The sequence below is a fragment of the Neopelma chrysocephalum genome, unplaced genomic scaffold, assembly GCF_003984885.1.
Source record: "Neopelma chrysocephalum unplaced genomic scaffold, ASM398488v2 Primary Assembly neopelma1_26, whole genome shotgun sequence".
NCBI classification, from domain to species: Eukaryota; Metazoa; Chordata; class Aves; order Passeriformes; family Pipridae; genus Neopelma; species Neopelma chrysocephalum.
In genome coordinates this window covers 10400719-10414415 of record NW_020897695.1, presented here as the reverse complement: position 1 = coordinate 10414415, position 13697 = coordinate 10400719, and the positions used below count along the sequence as shown (strand labels likewise).

At 45.0% G+C, this 13697-nt stretch overlaps 2 protein-coding genes across 2 annotated transcripts in view; both read right to left on the bottom strand.

Annotated features, from left to right (window-relative positions):
* NOD1 (nucleotide binding oligomerization domain containing 1) overlaps positions 1-561 on the bottom strand; it is a 28836-nt gene extending 28275 nt beyond the window's left edge. The window contains exon 1 of the mRNA XM_027675499.1: positions 525-561. The gene's annotated coding sequence lies outside the window, so the exon portion shown is untranslated. The remainder of the gene's footprint in view (positions 1-524) is intronic.
* Positions 562-2309: 1748 nt separating this feature from the next.
* GGCT (gamma-glutamylcyclotransferase) lies at positions 2310-12214 on the bottom strand. Its single transcript, XM_027675496.1, has 4 exons — positions 12031-12214; positions 8288-8433; positions 4639-4774; positions 2310-2721 (listed from the first exon to the last, which is right to left on the bottom strand). Exons 1-4 carry the CDS (start codon positions 12169-12171, stop codon positions 2572-2574), a joined length of 573 nt encoding a protein of 190 aa, XP_027531297.1. The 5' UTR covers positions 12172-12214; the 3' UTR covers positions 2310-2571.
* Between the last annotated feature and the right edge of the window lie 1483 nt (positions 12215-13697).

Here is a 13697-nt window from a genome sequence, read left to right as displayed (position 1 = left end):
GGGGAAGCAAATGGCTTACTCTACCCTATTACCGGCGCTCACGGGGCAAGCGAGGCGGCGCAAGGGCAGAAGGATCCCACCTCCTCCGCCCGTGGGATCTCGCCACCCTTCCCCAACTGTCCTCAGGAACATCACATCCCCCCCAGCCTCTGGAACGCCATTTATTCCTGGTAGCGCTGCTGTGTTTTTGTACGAAAGCGTCGTCCCCCTGGCCGAGTTGCTGCGGGCACTGCTCCTCGTCCCCTCTCCCCACTCCCCGTGAAACACCGCCTGCCGCCTCCTCCCCGCGGCGGGAGGAACCGTCCGGAGGAAACGGAAAGGATTCCTGAAGTTTCCAGTTCAGGAGCGGGAGCCGTCGGGGCGCAGCCCTTTCCCTCCCACCTCGCAAGCCTTTCACGCGGTAACACAAACTTTGGTTTACAGAAAGCAGAAAGTTGGGCTCACACCCTCCATCCCTGTCCCGGCACGGCCGCTGACCCGCCCCGACGACCCTCCTGCGCCCCCGGCCCTTCCCCGGCACTCACCGCGGCGGCGAAGGGACGGCGGCGAGGGGAGCAGCGGGGCGGCGGCCAGCCCACGGCTGCTTCCCTGCTTCCCACCACTCCCGCCCCACAGACGGTCTCTCCGCCCCGGCGGGAAGCGGCTCCTCCTCGCGCAGGCATGGCCCGAAGGCTTCCCCTTCGCCAACACCTCCCTTCTCTCCGTACGCCCAGAGAAGCGCCAGGGGTCCCTCTGCAGCTCCCACCATTTTCCTCAACAGGAGGCATCAAGTACCTTCTGTCAATCCCCATTCCCCACAAAGAAAACAGAAATAATATTCTGGCAGCCTTTTCTTGCAAGAGTGAAGCACACATTTAAAAGTCCAAAAGCTCAAAGGAGCACGGTAAGGGTAAAGCAAAAGAAGGGTGCAGAGGGGTGTGTTCACACAGTTTTGCCCTCCCTACTGACATTATATCCATTAAAAAAACACAGACAAGGGAGGCTTCAGTTGCATCTCCACATCACCAGCTTTCACTTATATATGCAACAGAGGCTGCCCAGGGATATCATGGGGTCTCCCTCTCTGAAGACACCTGGGTGCATTTCTGTGTCACCTGCTCTAGGTGACACTGCCTTGGCAGGGGAGTTGGACTAGGTGATCTCCAGAGGTTCCTTCCAACCCTAACAATTCTGTGATATTCTTGAAGCATGCATTGAACAGGCAGGGGAGGGGTTTGGTAATCGCAGTTTTATTTCCTCAGTTTCAGACTAGACAGTGCTAATACAGAAAGTACCATGTTTTACAGTAGCCACCATGCCCAAATCTAGAAACAGGCATATGACATCAGGACAGCACCTACACATACCTGGCAGAAGTGTATTTTATACAGAGAAGACACAGTCAGTCTGTTGCTTTATCAATTGTTCATCTGAGCAGTCACACAGTGATAATGACTATATCTTACATCCCTCTGTACATCAATAGAAAAAAATACACCCTAGAGAAGATAAACCAAAGTTCAGTGATTTGACATCTTCCAGGTTGTCAATTTCTCCTTGTCGCCCATAGACTAACTACGGGGGTTGCCAAGTACCATGAAGATAAGTACTCTGTATCTTACAAACGCTTTCAGTTTTGCACAGGACTGTCAAAGCTGTAGGGAAAAAACAAACAAAAAAAAGCCAAATTCTGTTCATTTGGGGTTTAACAGACAAACAAACCCACAAAACAAATGTGCTAGGATTCACAGGAGACTTTCTGATTTCACTGGACGTGAGACCAAGGCCTAGATAGGTACAAAAAAGTAATTTAAGAAAACTTGGAAATATCTAACTAAAATGAATTCTTTATAAATCTGTTGGTTATAGCTAACCAGTTCACCTACGATGACTACTAAACATAGAAAGGAGGAGGCCGTGATGCTTTGACCCAGATCCTTTGCTGAATGTTGTCTTCAGGCCTGAGTTTCCTTTTGGATTAACACTTAAAAACATGGAGGGAGTTAAAAAAATATTTATTTTCCTTCTTTGTTAACTATATAAACAGGAACTCCACAGCATCAGAGAGACTGGGCTTTAAACCATTAAGAGAAGTAGCAGAGAAAAAGGTTTAGTCTTAGAGTTTTGAGTTTACTTTACACCTAATAAATCTTTGAAATTCTTGGTACTTGTGTATACATCATTTAAAAACAAAGGGCCTGATCCTGCAGCCCTTATTCCTCAGAAAGTAACAGGTGCCAAAACTCATCAAGATGGCCTTTTTCTTTTAAAAAGGTCAGTAAAAGACCTTTCCCAAAAATCTTCGTTCGTGAAGACTGGCCATTATTAAACAGGACATGAAGCACAAACTTGTGTGTAGCACTGCATGACAATTACAGAAAGATAATTTCCAAATCTGCAAAACCTTCGGCATGTACTCAAGCTATACATACAAAAAGAAGTTACCAATGTCAGCATGTCTTCAGACTGCAAATTATATCCAATGATGCACAACAAACTCATCTTTTCTTGATAAATAAAGAAACTGCTGATCAGCACAGTGAGGAGAGGTATCTAAATCAAGGTGAATGGCCAAGCAAATGCAGAGGTATTCTATGCAGAATTTATTTTCTCTGCTTTAATAGCAGCTTCAATCTCTTCCATTATTGGCACCGGTCCCGCATAGTTATTAGTTTCAATAGCTTCTAATTTCTCCAGGTAATCAACTGGCAAGCCATTCTGTTTTGCACCCATGCAGATAACCTATAATCAAAAGGGGGGGAAAAAAAAGACTTCAGTAATAATGTTAGAAAGAGTCCTCCAAACATTTAGTCACATGAAAGAATGTAACAAGAGAATTACTCCCAAATAACGCTATTTGTACCTGAGGACAGCCAAAAGCTTCTGCGAAACCACTGAACACCTGAACAGTGTGAACAAAATTACTCTGAAAAGGCTTGTACTACCGCTAAGAATCTGAAGTGTTACTAATGTGCACAAGATTCTACAATTAAGCTGTATTTCTGTTGTTTCATTCTTTCTTCCAGTGAGGATGAGAACTTCTTTTTAAGCCTTTAGCCGGCCTTAGTATCACACCTGAGTGAGAAGCAGCATATATTACTGAAGCTATTTTTAAAACTAAGCTATTCAAATCCACAGCACAACAGTGAGTACCTAGACAAGTACAGGAGTAACAGAAACAGACACTTAACTTTGTTAGTTTGTTAGATTCCTTAGTTTGTTACTGCAGCTTTCCTTCCACACACAAAATAAACTAAGTATTGGTGCAGAAGAAAAAATGTGACAGTGAGAGGAAAAGAGGAAGTTGTAGGAACCATGGCTTGAAGGAGACAACAGCAAGCTTGCATATAGAAATGAGTATTCTAAATACTCTTTCTTGCATTTAACAGCATGAATTTAAAGGATGAGGTGTCTAGAAAGAATGAATTTTGCCACAAAAAGCACACAACAGAAGATGGATGTAGTTTGATCACTGTGTGCTGATGCAGTCACCTGTATAAATTTTTAGCTCTCCTGCCTGGTTAACTTAAATAAAAGCTGGGGACAGTGGGGTAAGAACAGAACTACAACTGATCCTGACAACAGCAAGAGGGAATGTTTAGCTAGATAAAGGTGCCAACAGTGGAGGTCTGCTCTTACAGAGCACCAGTGAGAGCTGCCACACAGCAGCAGACTACGTATTAACCTCCTGAAAATCCCTGAAGATCTGTCTTGCCAAGAAGTGGGTTGGCAGGGAGGAGGTTTGTGGAATAGCAGAGCCTGCTTTCTAAGCAAGTTTCTCTTCAGCAGTCCCACAACAGCTGGCCTTAGCTATGCTCCTGGAAGCTGATTCAAAGGAGCAAGTTCCTCAGTTCAGAGAAGGCGGCACACTTGGAATTTAACAGGCTCAAACCTGGTTTCTTTGCTTTAGGTAGAAAAAGTCAACATGCTACAGTGATAGGTATCTACAATTGCCAGTAACTGCATTGTTCAGACATGCAGTCATGCCACCTGAGCAGGGCCCACATCAGATCTCACAAGCTAAGCAGGTCAGGCCTGCTGCATGACTGGATCATGTGTCTCTATAGAGTCAGTCTGTTGCAGAACAGTGTTGAAACACTTCTGCCTCACAAGCCATCAAGTGGGAACCCTGCAGTGCTCTGCAAGGGTGCTGGAGTCCTGCAATATACTTATGATGCATCTGCTAAAAGGCAGCAAGTGGACTCCTGTATTAAATGATAGCAACTGCTTCACAAGACACTAAGGATAATCCACGTCCTTGAAACTACAAGCCAAGTGCTGTGTTTTCCCCACAGAAGCTTCCCCCTGTCCTTTTAGTGGAGTACATTAATTTTTCAAACACAGAGAATTGCTGCATATATGTAAACAACATCCTTCAGAAATCCTTGTGTCAGTCATAACTAATTCACGAGGTAAACAGAGGCTTCATGTAAGGCATAGCTAAGTCAAAAAGCCAAACTGATTTAGCAGGCTTTTAAGAGCTAGCAATCTTCTGTGAGCATGACTACAGTAGTACATTGCACACTAATTGTTATACCTTTACAGTAGAGTAGTCATGCCTTCCATCCACTGTAAGCAAAGTACTTGTTAAATAGGACAGAAGTACTGCATCATAAATTTCTGTTCATTCTTCCAAAATTATAGTGATGCAACACCTACCTTTTTATACTGCGGAGAAGGGGGACCACAGACATAGTCCTTCATCTGGTAGCTTCGACAGGTCAGCACCTTTCCCTCTTGAGTGTGCACATTAACTTCTATTGGGACATATAAACCATCTTCAACTCCCTCTTGCCTGTAAAGGACATATATTCCTTTCATGCCAAGTAACTGATGCATCTTTCAAGCAAAGTGTGCAATTAAACACATGGATTTATTATAATACAATTTAAGGCAGGACATTGGTCTGTGCTGTTAACAGACAAAGAAAAGCAAATAAAGCAAAACATATTTCAGTACTTTTTGTGCAAACTTGTTTCACACCCAAAAACAAGTTTTTCAAGAAGCAGCAGTATTCAATTTTATCATTTCATCTCTGTCACTTACAAAGTTAGAGAGAGAATACTTGTAAATTAATTACTCTAGACTGGTAGTCTGAAAGAGAAACACAACCAAAATTAATGAGTCAGGCACATATCATTCATTACCTGCCCCTCAGACAAAGAAACAATTGCAAACTATCTTGCCCATTGTGTTACATTTTAATAAGGGGAAATTTGCACAACTCTTGCAATGCACTTTCCAATGAATAATCCAATACACTCTTTAATTTGCACAAGACGTGAACAGCAAAAATGAGATAGGTCAGGGCAAAAAACATGGTTATTTTTTATTAGCAAAATCATGCTGTCTTAGAAAAACAAAAGCAAACTCAAAACCAAGGCTACTCATTGTCCTTAACAATTGGCATTCAGCCACCATTAAAAATCTGAGGAAATAGTAAGAAGTAAACAAGAAGCTTAAGCAATGCAAGGCAGACCTTATAGCACAATTAACTTTAGATATGAGTCATAGCATGGTTTCTAACCCTGCTCGTCAAATATAATTTTGACAATTCCTATTTTTTTCAAAGACTTACTACCATTTCAAGTTATTTAACGTACATAACACAGGCCATGTTACGTGAGTAGGTTAAGTGCAAGTAGAGACTGGAAGCTAACTGCAGATTCAAGACCAACAGACTACAAAATAAGTCACATGGTTGTGTGAGAACAAGAAAACTGTTAAGTAACATCCTAGGACCTATGAGGAATAAGGGTCATGATTTAGTCTGTAACTTATAGATTTGTGAAGTACGCAGGACAAAAAAAAAAAAAACAAAACTGTCCCTGGGATAGCACCTAAAACGTATTTGAAGCCAAAGGATTCAGCCATCTAAGCAAAAGGTTCCTCTCCCATATTTGTTTTCTATATGTTACATTGTTTTACTAGTATTTCAATTAGTTACATGCAGCATTAGTCATACATTTCCTCCTCTGCTTCTGGATAACAAAGCACAGACTTCTTTACAGAGATTAGAGGATAAAAAAAAAAAGTGGGGAGGGGGCAATAGTGATTTTTTTTCTTGACACATGGCAATTCCAGGAAATAACTTGCTTGAGGACTTACAAGTTTATCTGCTTGCATGCAGCCAGAGAATCCCAAGACCTTCAGCAGGAACACATGCAAGCTCATTTGAGGTGGGTTAGGAGCAAGCCTTAGAAGAATGCTTTCGACTATCATTGTTAAAGCCAAGAACACATCCCATTTCCTTCCATTTCCAGTTCACCTCCATGGCATCAGTGAGGCAGTTGGGAAAAAGTAATCTTTAGTGCTAATGTCCATCCTGCAGCTTTTGCTGATGTTACAGCACTCAACTCTTTACCATCTTAGCAAGCATTAGAATTTATCCACTGTCAAACAAATGCCAGGGATTTGCAATTCTACAGTATGTCAACTCTAAACAGTATGTAATAATAATGGCCAGTCTTCGCGAACGAAGATTTTGGGAAAGGTCTTTTACCTTTCCAGCCTGCGCAATGGATTTTTGAGGTGAGACACAGCATGCGCTGAACTGAGCCCACCCTTTAATCCTAAGGTTCATCTGCTGGGGCCAAGCAAGCTTGGACAATGGCAGTGAGGTCCTCAGGACGTAGGTTTGTTTAGAGTGACCTTCTCATAGATGGATGGCCTCACAGGGCTAACGAGCTCCATCTGCCCAGGGGACCAGGAATCGAACCTGGGTTGCAGCGGTGAGAGTGCCGCATCCTAACCACTAGGCCACCAGGGGTCCCCAAACAGTATGTAAACACTTCTGGAAATCATAATACTGCCCCCATGGAAAAGAAGCAGGCTGCTACTATCAAAAGCAGATGCTGTTGGACAGGATTATCATACTTGTGAAGTTTATGCTTGGTAAATAAGCATGGTAAATAAGGAGTTTTCAGTAAAGGTCAGGAGAAAAGGGGTCAGGATGTTAAGTACTAGTGCAAGCAACAGCAGGGAAACTCAGGAGATCATAAAGCACAGACATGTGAAGCCCTGCCCAACCACAAGAACACCACCTAGATGCCCACCTGCTCTGCTTGGGATTAACACTCCTAGCCAGGACAAGAGTGCTGAGACTGCCCATTCCCATAACGTGCTAACAGACCTTGCAACACTTTCTGTATTTCAGGTTCACTGTAGGCAATGAAAAGCATATTGGAACCAAATTTCATGGCCAGGGTTGTAAGCACGTCTACACAGCACAGTGCAGCCATAACCAAAACTGCAACAGTACCAGAAGCAGGAGAACAGTAATACTGTAGTGCTTTCACTGAGTTTACTACACCCTGCTTCCTTGTTCTCACTCACCCAGACTTCTACTGGAATTAATTGACAGTGATGAACTGCTCTGAACAAACTATCCTTGCGTACCAGAAGCATCATATTGTGCAGGCACTTCCCAAAAGCTGCAACAAGCACATGGCACCAGACAAAGTTTTGGAGATTACGTTCTTAGTCCTGCCTGAGACCCTGAAAGAAGTCTTGCTACTCCTTGTTTTGTTTACCCAAGTGGTCCTCCACACTTCAGCCTGGGAATAACTTGCTCAGTTTTGGGAGCCTTAAACTTCTCTTAATTACCAGGCACAGACAGAACATTTTCCACCATGCATTGTAAAGGTGCAGGCAGGCTCTCCCATTCAAAGAGGGAAACAATTACAGCCCAGCTCCCTGCTTGGATCTTCCTCAAGCTCACAGAAGTTTGAGTCCTTAGAAGACATGACATGTTAAATAATCTCCTCAAAAGGTCCCTTTGCCTGTATTAAAGATCTCTTTCTCTCCTGCAAAGTCTTGTCCTCATTTCTTCCTTTTCTGCTATAACTGAAGTCTACAGATGTATAGAGATAGAAATTGATGTCAGTCTCAAGGAAGGAAATTCTCCCTAAAGCAATGGGAAAAATGACATAGGACAAATACAGAGTTTAGAGTCATTTAAGGGGCATGAAATTGTGAAGACAGGGTTTGTTGTTGGTTTTTTGTGGGGTTTTTTGTTGTTGTTTTTTTTTAAAAAAGGGGCCTGACCAATATATCAGCTTCAAATCAAGGTCCACAGCTGCTCATTAAAACACCCCTAAGTAGCTTTAGCTTGAAAATAAAGCCATCTTAATCACAGAAGTGGTAGAAGTCAATACACATCATGTCAAGTGAATTTCAGAGATTAAAATCAAAAGCATCATTTTGATTCCAACACCAAAACTTCCACACAGCTCTTTATCAAAAATTACCCATGACTTTTCAATCGCTATTCAAAGTAGTATAAGACAGCAAAAGTTAAGTCACCTACTTATCCAGCGAACTTAAATTGCAAGTGTTCATTTTCCACACTATTCCCCATACTTCGTCTCCAGGGCTCTGAACAATGGTAGCTGTACCTCCATGCCAGACAGAACTCGTCCTGCCTTGATGATGGCCAAACTCGAGCTTAAAATCCTGCAAATGAAACCAATGCAGAGAATCAATTTTCACTTAAGCTAAGGGCTGTTGGCTATTCTTGACATGAAAAGGGCAGCTAAAGGACAGTCTACAAGCAGTCAGTTGGGGCCACAGAAGGAAGAATGGACAGGCGGGACATGATCCAGCTCCCACCTCATGAGGGGCTGAAGTCAACTTTTTCCACCTCCCCATGAGAAATGGCAGCCTTGGGACAACGGGAAGAGAGGTTAGGCAGAGAGCACCACTGATAAAAGGCTTGGTCTGTAGAGACCTGGATCAACATCCAAACCTCTTAGTTGTCTGGCCTAAACAGCAACCAACCTCTAGCAGTGAGAAGAAAGTGGAGGCAGCCCTTTCTCAAGAGTAGCACGCATACCTAATTTTCCAGTAAACACAGCAGTGCTGAAGAAATGTCAGCTTGACTTTTGTCCATGTTGGCAGCGACAGGACTGCTGATGTGCTTACCAGAAGGAGGGAACTGTCTACTGCCTTCTTGTTCCCATCAAAAAAGTGCCTACCTGGTGCCCATTCTTTTGCAGTTTTTGGTGCTCTTATGAGATTTAAATGCTATTATGCAGGATCCAGGAAAATAGAAAAGAAGCCTAAAAGATGGTGAGTTCTGGGACTTGTCCTCATGCACTAATAAAATTACCCAATTATAAAACACATCCCTCATCACCCAACTGGAACATTTCTGGGTATTTTTAAGCCAAGGCAAATGCCTCCTTCAGTGAGCTTATTCAGGTTTTTGCAAGTAGAAAACATTCTTTTAGAAATCAAGTATCACTTTTTCTTACAAGTATACTTCAATATTATTATATATGCAAGAGAATAATGGATTCTTGCATTTTACGAGTGTAATTTCCTGTCTGACTCCATACACTCAGTTTCTTTTCCTACTTATTAGTCAATTTGTAGGACCTCCCCTAGCAGTAGAGAAGAGGAAAAAAAATATCAACCCAACCCAAATCAAAACCCAACAAGCTTTAAGGAATGCTACCTGCTTAACTGCAACAACAAAATCTGGCAAAGGCAAAAAGGACTAAAAACAACAACAAAAATAAACCCCAAAGCTATGCAGCCCCACAGCTTTGCTTATTTCTCTTGATCACCATGCTTTAAGCTAGGAGATAACTTTGATTTGAAATATACACATGTATATATCAATATTCCCTTTGAGACATATCAGCTTCTTGTTATATATCCTAATAGATATATAAAGGTTGCAAAAAATTGAGCAGTTGGAGGCTTACACAAAGAAGAACAGCACTGATCAGGACACAATCAATTTGTGCGTGTGTGACAATCAGCAACCGAGCAAAGCAACACTGTTTACTCCATCAATAGAGACATCTTCCTTCCCCATAAAATGTCCCCTATTAAACTAATTTCACTAGGAAGAAAGTTTACTTAGATGCACTGAGTTATTTGCACACAAGTAAATAGTCCAGTCACATCACAGACTGAAGCTACAGATGTGGACAAGTGCATGCAGGGCAGCACCAAGGAAATACTTGGATAGAATCAAATACTCTCACAGCAGTCTAGGTTGGTGGTGGGTTTTTGTTTGTTTGTTTGTTTTTTCCCCCACCATGTGGGCAACAGGAGCAAACACTGCTGGGAAGAGAGAAAAAAAACCACATGAGATACTTTATTGGGTCAAGAGATTGGTCCTTCTTCTAAGTACCAGTGTAATACCCTTTCTGTGCTTGTTACACATCCCATTTCTTAACAGTTTTTGGCTGAAGATTAAAAAAACTGTAAAAAGTAAAACCAGAGGTAAATTAATTTAATACTTTAGTTTAGCCTCCAAAGTACTCTGGTTACAGGCTGATTTTCCTTTTTTTAAGCCCATGTAGCACTACCATAGAGGAATGAATAGGAATCAGCTCCAACCTTTGTTCACTTCCTTACTCCCAAGCATCAGTTATTTTCCAGTTGGATGCAAGGGAGTGAAGCCACCCGGTGTTGGCAGGGAACATAGCAATTGGTCAAAGGCTGGCTAGAGAAATCAGGGCCTGACTGTCTGCTCTGGAACAGCCAACCTGCAGCACGACAAGAGGTGCTAACTGCATAACCTGGAAATCGACCTGAAAGCCAGAAGGAGAGCTGAAGCTTTCCTTTATTCAAAGATAAGTGTGCAATACTCCTGCTTTCCTTCTCACTTTCAAGGTCTAATCCGGCAAGGTGCTGGGCTCCTGGCACGTTTGGCTCAGTGGTATCTCTAAGTGCCACATGCTTTACAGGTGCAGGCCTCACGTGCCAGGCTGACAGTCCCAAAAGATACCAACTATCTGACTGTAGTGAGTTTATTAATGACAAGGTTTCAGAACTTCTTCATACTCTCCAACATAGACTATTTCCTGCCAGTTACCCCAAGAGAACCTTCAAGTTATCCTTAAGTGGTATCAGTTGATGCTCTGCTCCTCCAAGGATCCTTCCAGTTGTACAGGTCTGTGTATCAACAGCTTAATGATCACAAGCTCGTGTTTCCAAGCCTACACTAAAGCCAAGCTGATACACTACCATTTAATAACTCAGACTGAGGAGAACTGCCCTATAGTGCATGAGAAGGTGTCGGCTGCAGATGTGCAGTGCTGGATGAAATCATGACATCTCACACGTGCCCGATATATCTCACAAGGGAGGGCTCCTCACCTGTACCCAGAGTGGATGAGGGGAAGGAGAAATTTTGATTTTTTTAACAAAACATCATCCTTTTAAAACTGGCAGAAGCTTTTCCCATAAACCCAGCTGAGCACCTAGAATCACAGAATACTTCGGGTTGGAAGGGACCTTAAAGACCACCCTGCCATAGGGGGGATGACACCTCCCACTAGACCAGGTTGCTCAGATCCCCATCCAACCTGGTCTTGAACACTGCCAGCAATAGGGCATCCTATCAGGGCAACCTGTGCCAGTGCCTCACCAGCCTCACAGCAAAGAATTTCTTCCTGCTACTTTATGTTTCCAGGTCCATAGTGCTTTACACGCAGGGTCATGGCTGGCAGGTTAATCCCGGTCAGATAACCCCGCAGCAGAGGGACTATCCCAAACGCTCCTTCGGCTGCAGGCAGCCCTGGCAGCGGGCCCCGGGTGTGTCAGGGGCAATGGGACAGAATCGTTAGGGTAGGAAGGGACCTCTGGAGATCACCCAATCCAACCCCCCTGCCAAGGCAGGGTCATCTCGAGCAGGTGACACGGGAACGCGTCCAGGTGGGTTTGGAATGTCTCCAGAGAGGGAGACTCCAGGACCTCCCTGGGCAGCCTGTTCCGGTGCTTGCCACCCTCAACGCAAAGTTCTTCCTCATGTTGAGGTGGAACTCCTTGTGTTTTAGCTCATGACCATTGCTCCCCGTCCTGTCGCTGGGCACCACTGAAAAGTGCCAGGCATCGCCCTCTCGACCCCCCCGCCTGAGCCGTGCTGGGCTCCCCCTGTACCCGCAGGAGGGACCGGCCGGCTGCAGCACCGGACTCCACGTAGCCGTGGGGGACACGCAGCTCCAGGGGGACATGCGGGTATCCTCGGGCCATGCGGGCTTCCTCAGCCCCCGCTCCCACCCGCGGCACCGCCCCGCCGCCCCCCGCACGCACCTGCAGGCGCGCCAGGGCGTAGAGCGCGGCCGAGGGGTTGCGCAGCAGCAGCCGCTCCCGCAGCAGGTTGCTGCCGTACGCGTAGTACAGGAAACAGCCGCTCTCGCCCCCGGGCTCCTCCGCGCCGCCGCCCGACTCCATCGGCCCGGCCCAGCGCGGCCCCACCGCCGCTGTAACACCGCCCTCCCGCCCCGCCTTCCTCGCGGCTTCCGCCGCCGAGCGGGGCCGTGACGCAGGAGCGGCCGGGAACGCCTCGGGAGCGCCTCGTGCGGGCTCCTGGCGGGGCAGGGACGTGAGCGGGGAGGGTGCCTCTCCTCCATCCAGCCGGGAGCAGGGAAGAGCGGTGCCCCCGCGGCCGCGGCACCGCGGGATGCGGAGCGGGTGCTGTGGAGGCTGCGGGGGCGAGGCGCACAAACCCCGCCGTGAGCTCAGGGACTCGGTGTCCTCGTTTGTCACCTGACTTAGCTCGTAACATTTAAGTCTCGGTTTGAATAGCATGCAAAATAACACAAGCTTGAGGAGAAAACTTTCACCTTGTTCAAAATCTACATGCTTTTGGAATGAAAAATCATCACAATTGCTGTTGAAACTCTTGAGTGTTGAGAAAAAATGGCGCTTTTTTAAATGCAGAATGTCAAAAGTTTTAATAATTTTAAAAGTATTATGAAAGGCTGGTTTGGGTTTTTTTTTTTAGAAGAAGGCCATTTTGAGATTAAAGAGTAACAATTGTTACATGCCTCATTACAATTCCTGTGTAAGATTTTTCTGTTTAGAAAGCAATGTCCACCTCAGCTCACAAGGGACATCTTGTAGCAAGTGCAAACAGGTAGCTGGAAAACGTCCCGATCAGCTGTTTCCCCAGGGGCATCCTCTGTGGGGAGGAACATGCCATCAGCGAGCAGGGCCTGTGGACCCTGGTACTGAAATGGGCATCCTGGCTGCCTCTGAAATAAACAGTGATGATTTGTAAATGCATTCAGTGAGAAGCAAAATAGTGCAGCTTTTCCCAGCTGGGAGTGCTCAGAGCAGAGTAAGCTGGGAACATGGAAGAGTAAAAGGCGAGAAGATGGGGGGTGTGCACAGGTAGAACTGCAGCCCCATGCACAGAGGCACTTCCTCTCCTTCCCTGACATAAGCAATGCTCAAATGGGACAGGAGGAGCCCTGATTACTGGCTACCCCAAAGCATGAGCTGCTGAAGCAATACATAGATATGTATAATACAGCCATGAAAGGCTGTAATGAACAACAGCGTAACAATTAATGGTGAGACACCACTCATTAATGCTGTTAAAGTAGCTCTCAGCCTGAGCTGGCTTCCTGAGCAGAGGCAGCTGGTGCGGGATTTGGCACAGGATCCCTGGCAGCACACTGCTCAGCCTCTCTGGGCACATCCTTGCCCATGCAATATGGAAGGGAAAGCAGTTAATTCCTTTAATGATGTGTGCAGCACTTAATTTGAGTCCCTGCTTTTGCTTTCCCAACACAGGCATTGGGCAAGGCAGATTCATCATAAAGCACATAAAGTGATAAATGTGATTCTGATCCTTCCTGACTAGCAGCTTTCCATTTTTAGGGATTATTTTTCTTATGTAGGAACAAGTATTGTAAAGTAAGAGGGGTTACACAGGTCACAGGATTATATAGCAAGATTTCTTCACTCTCACT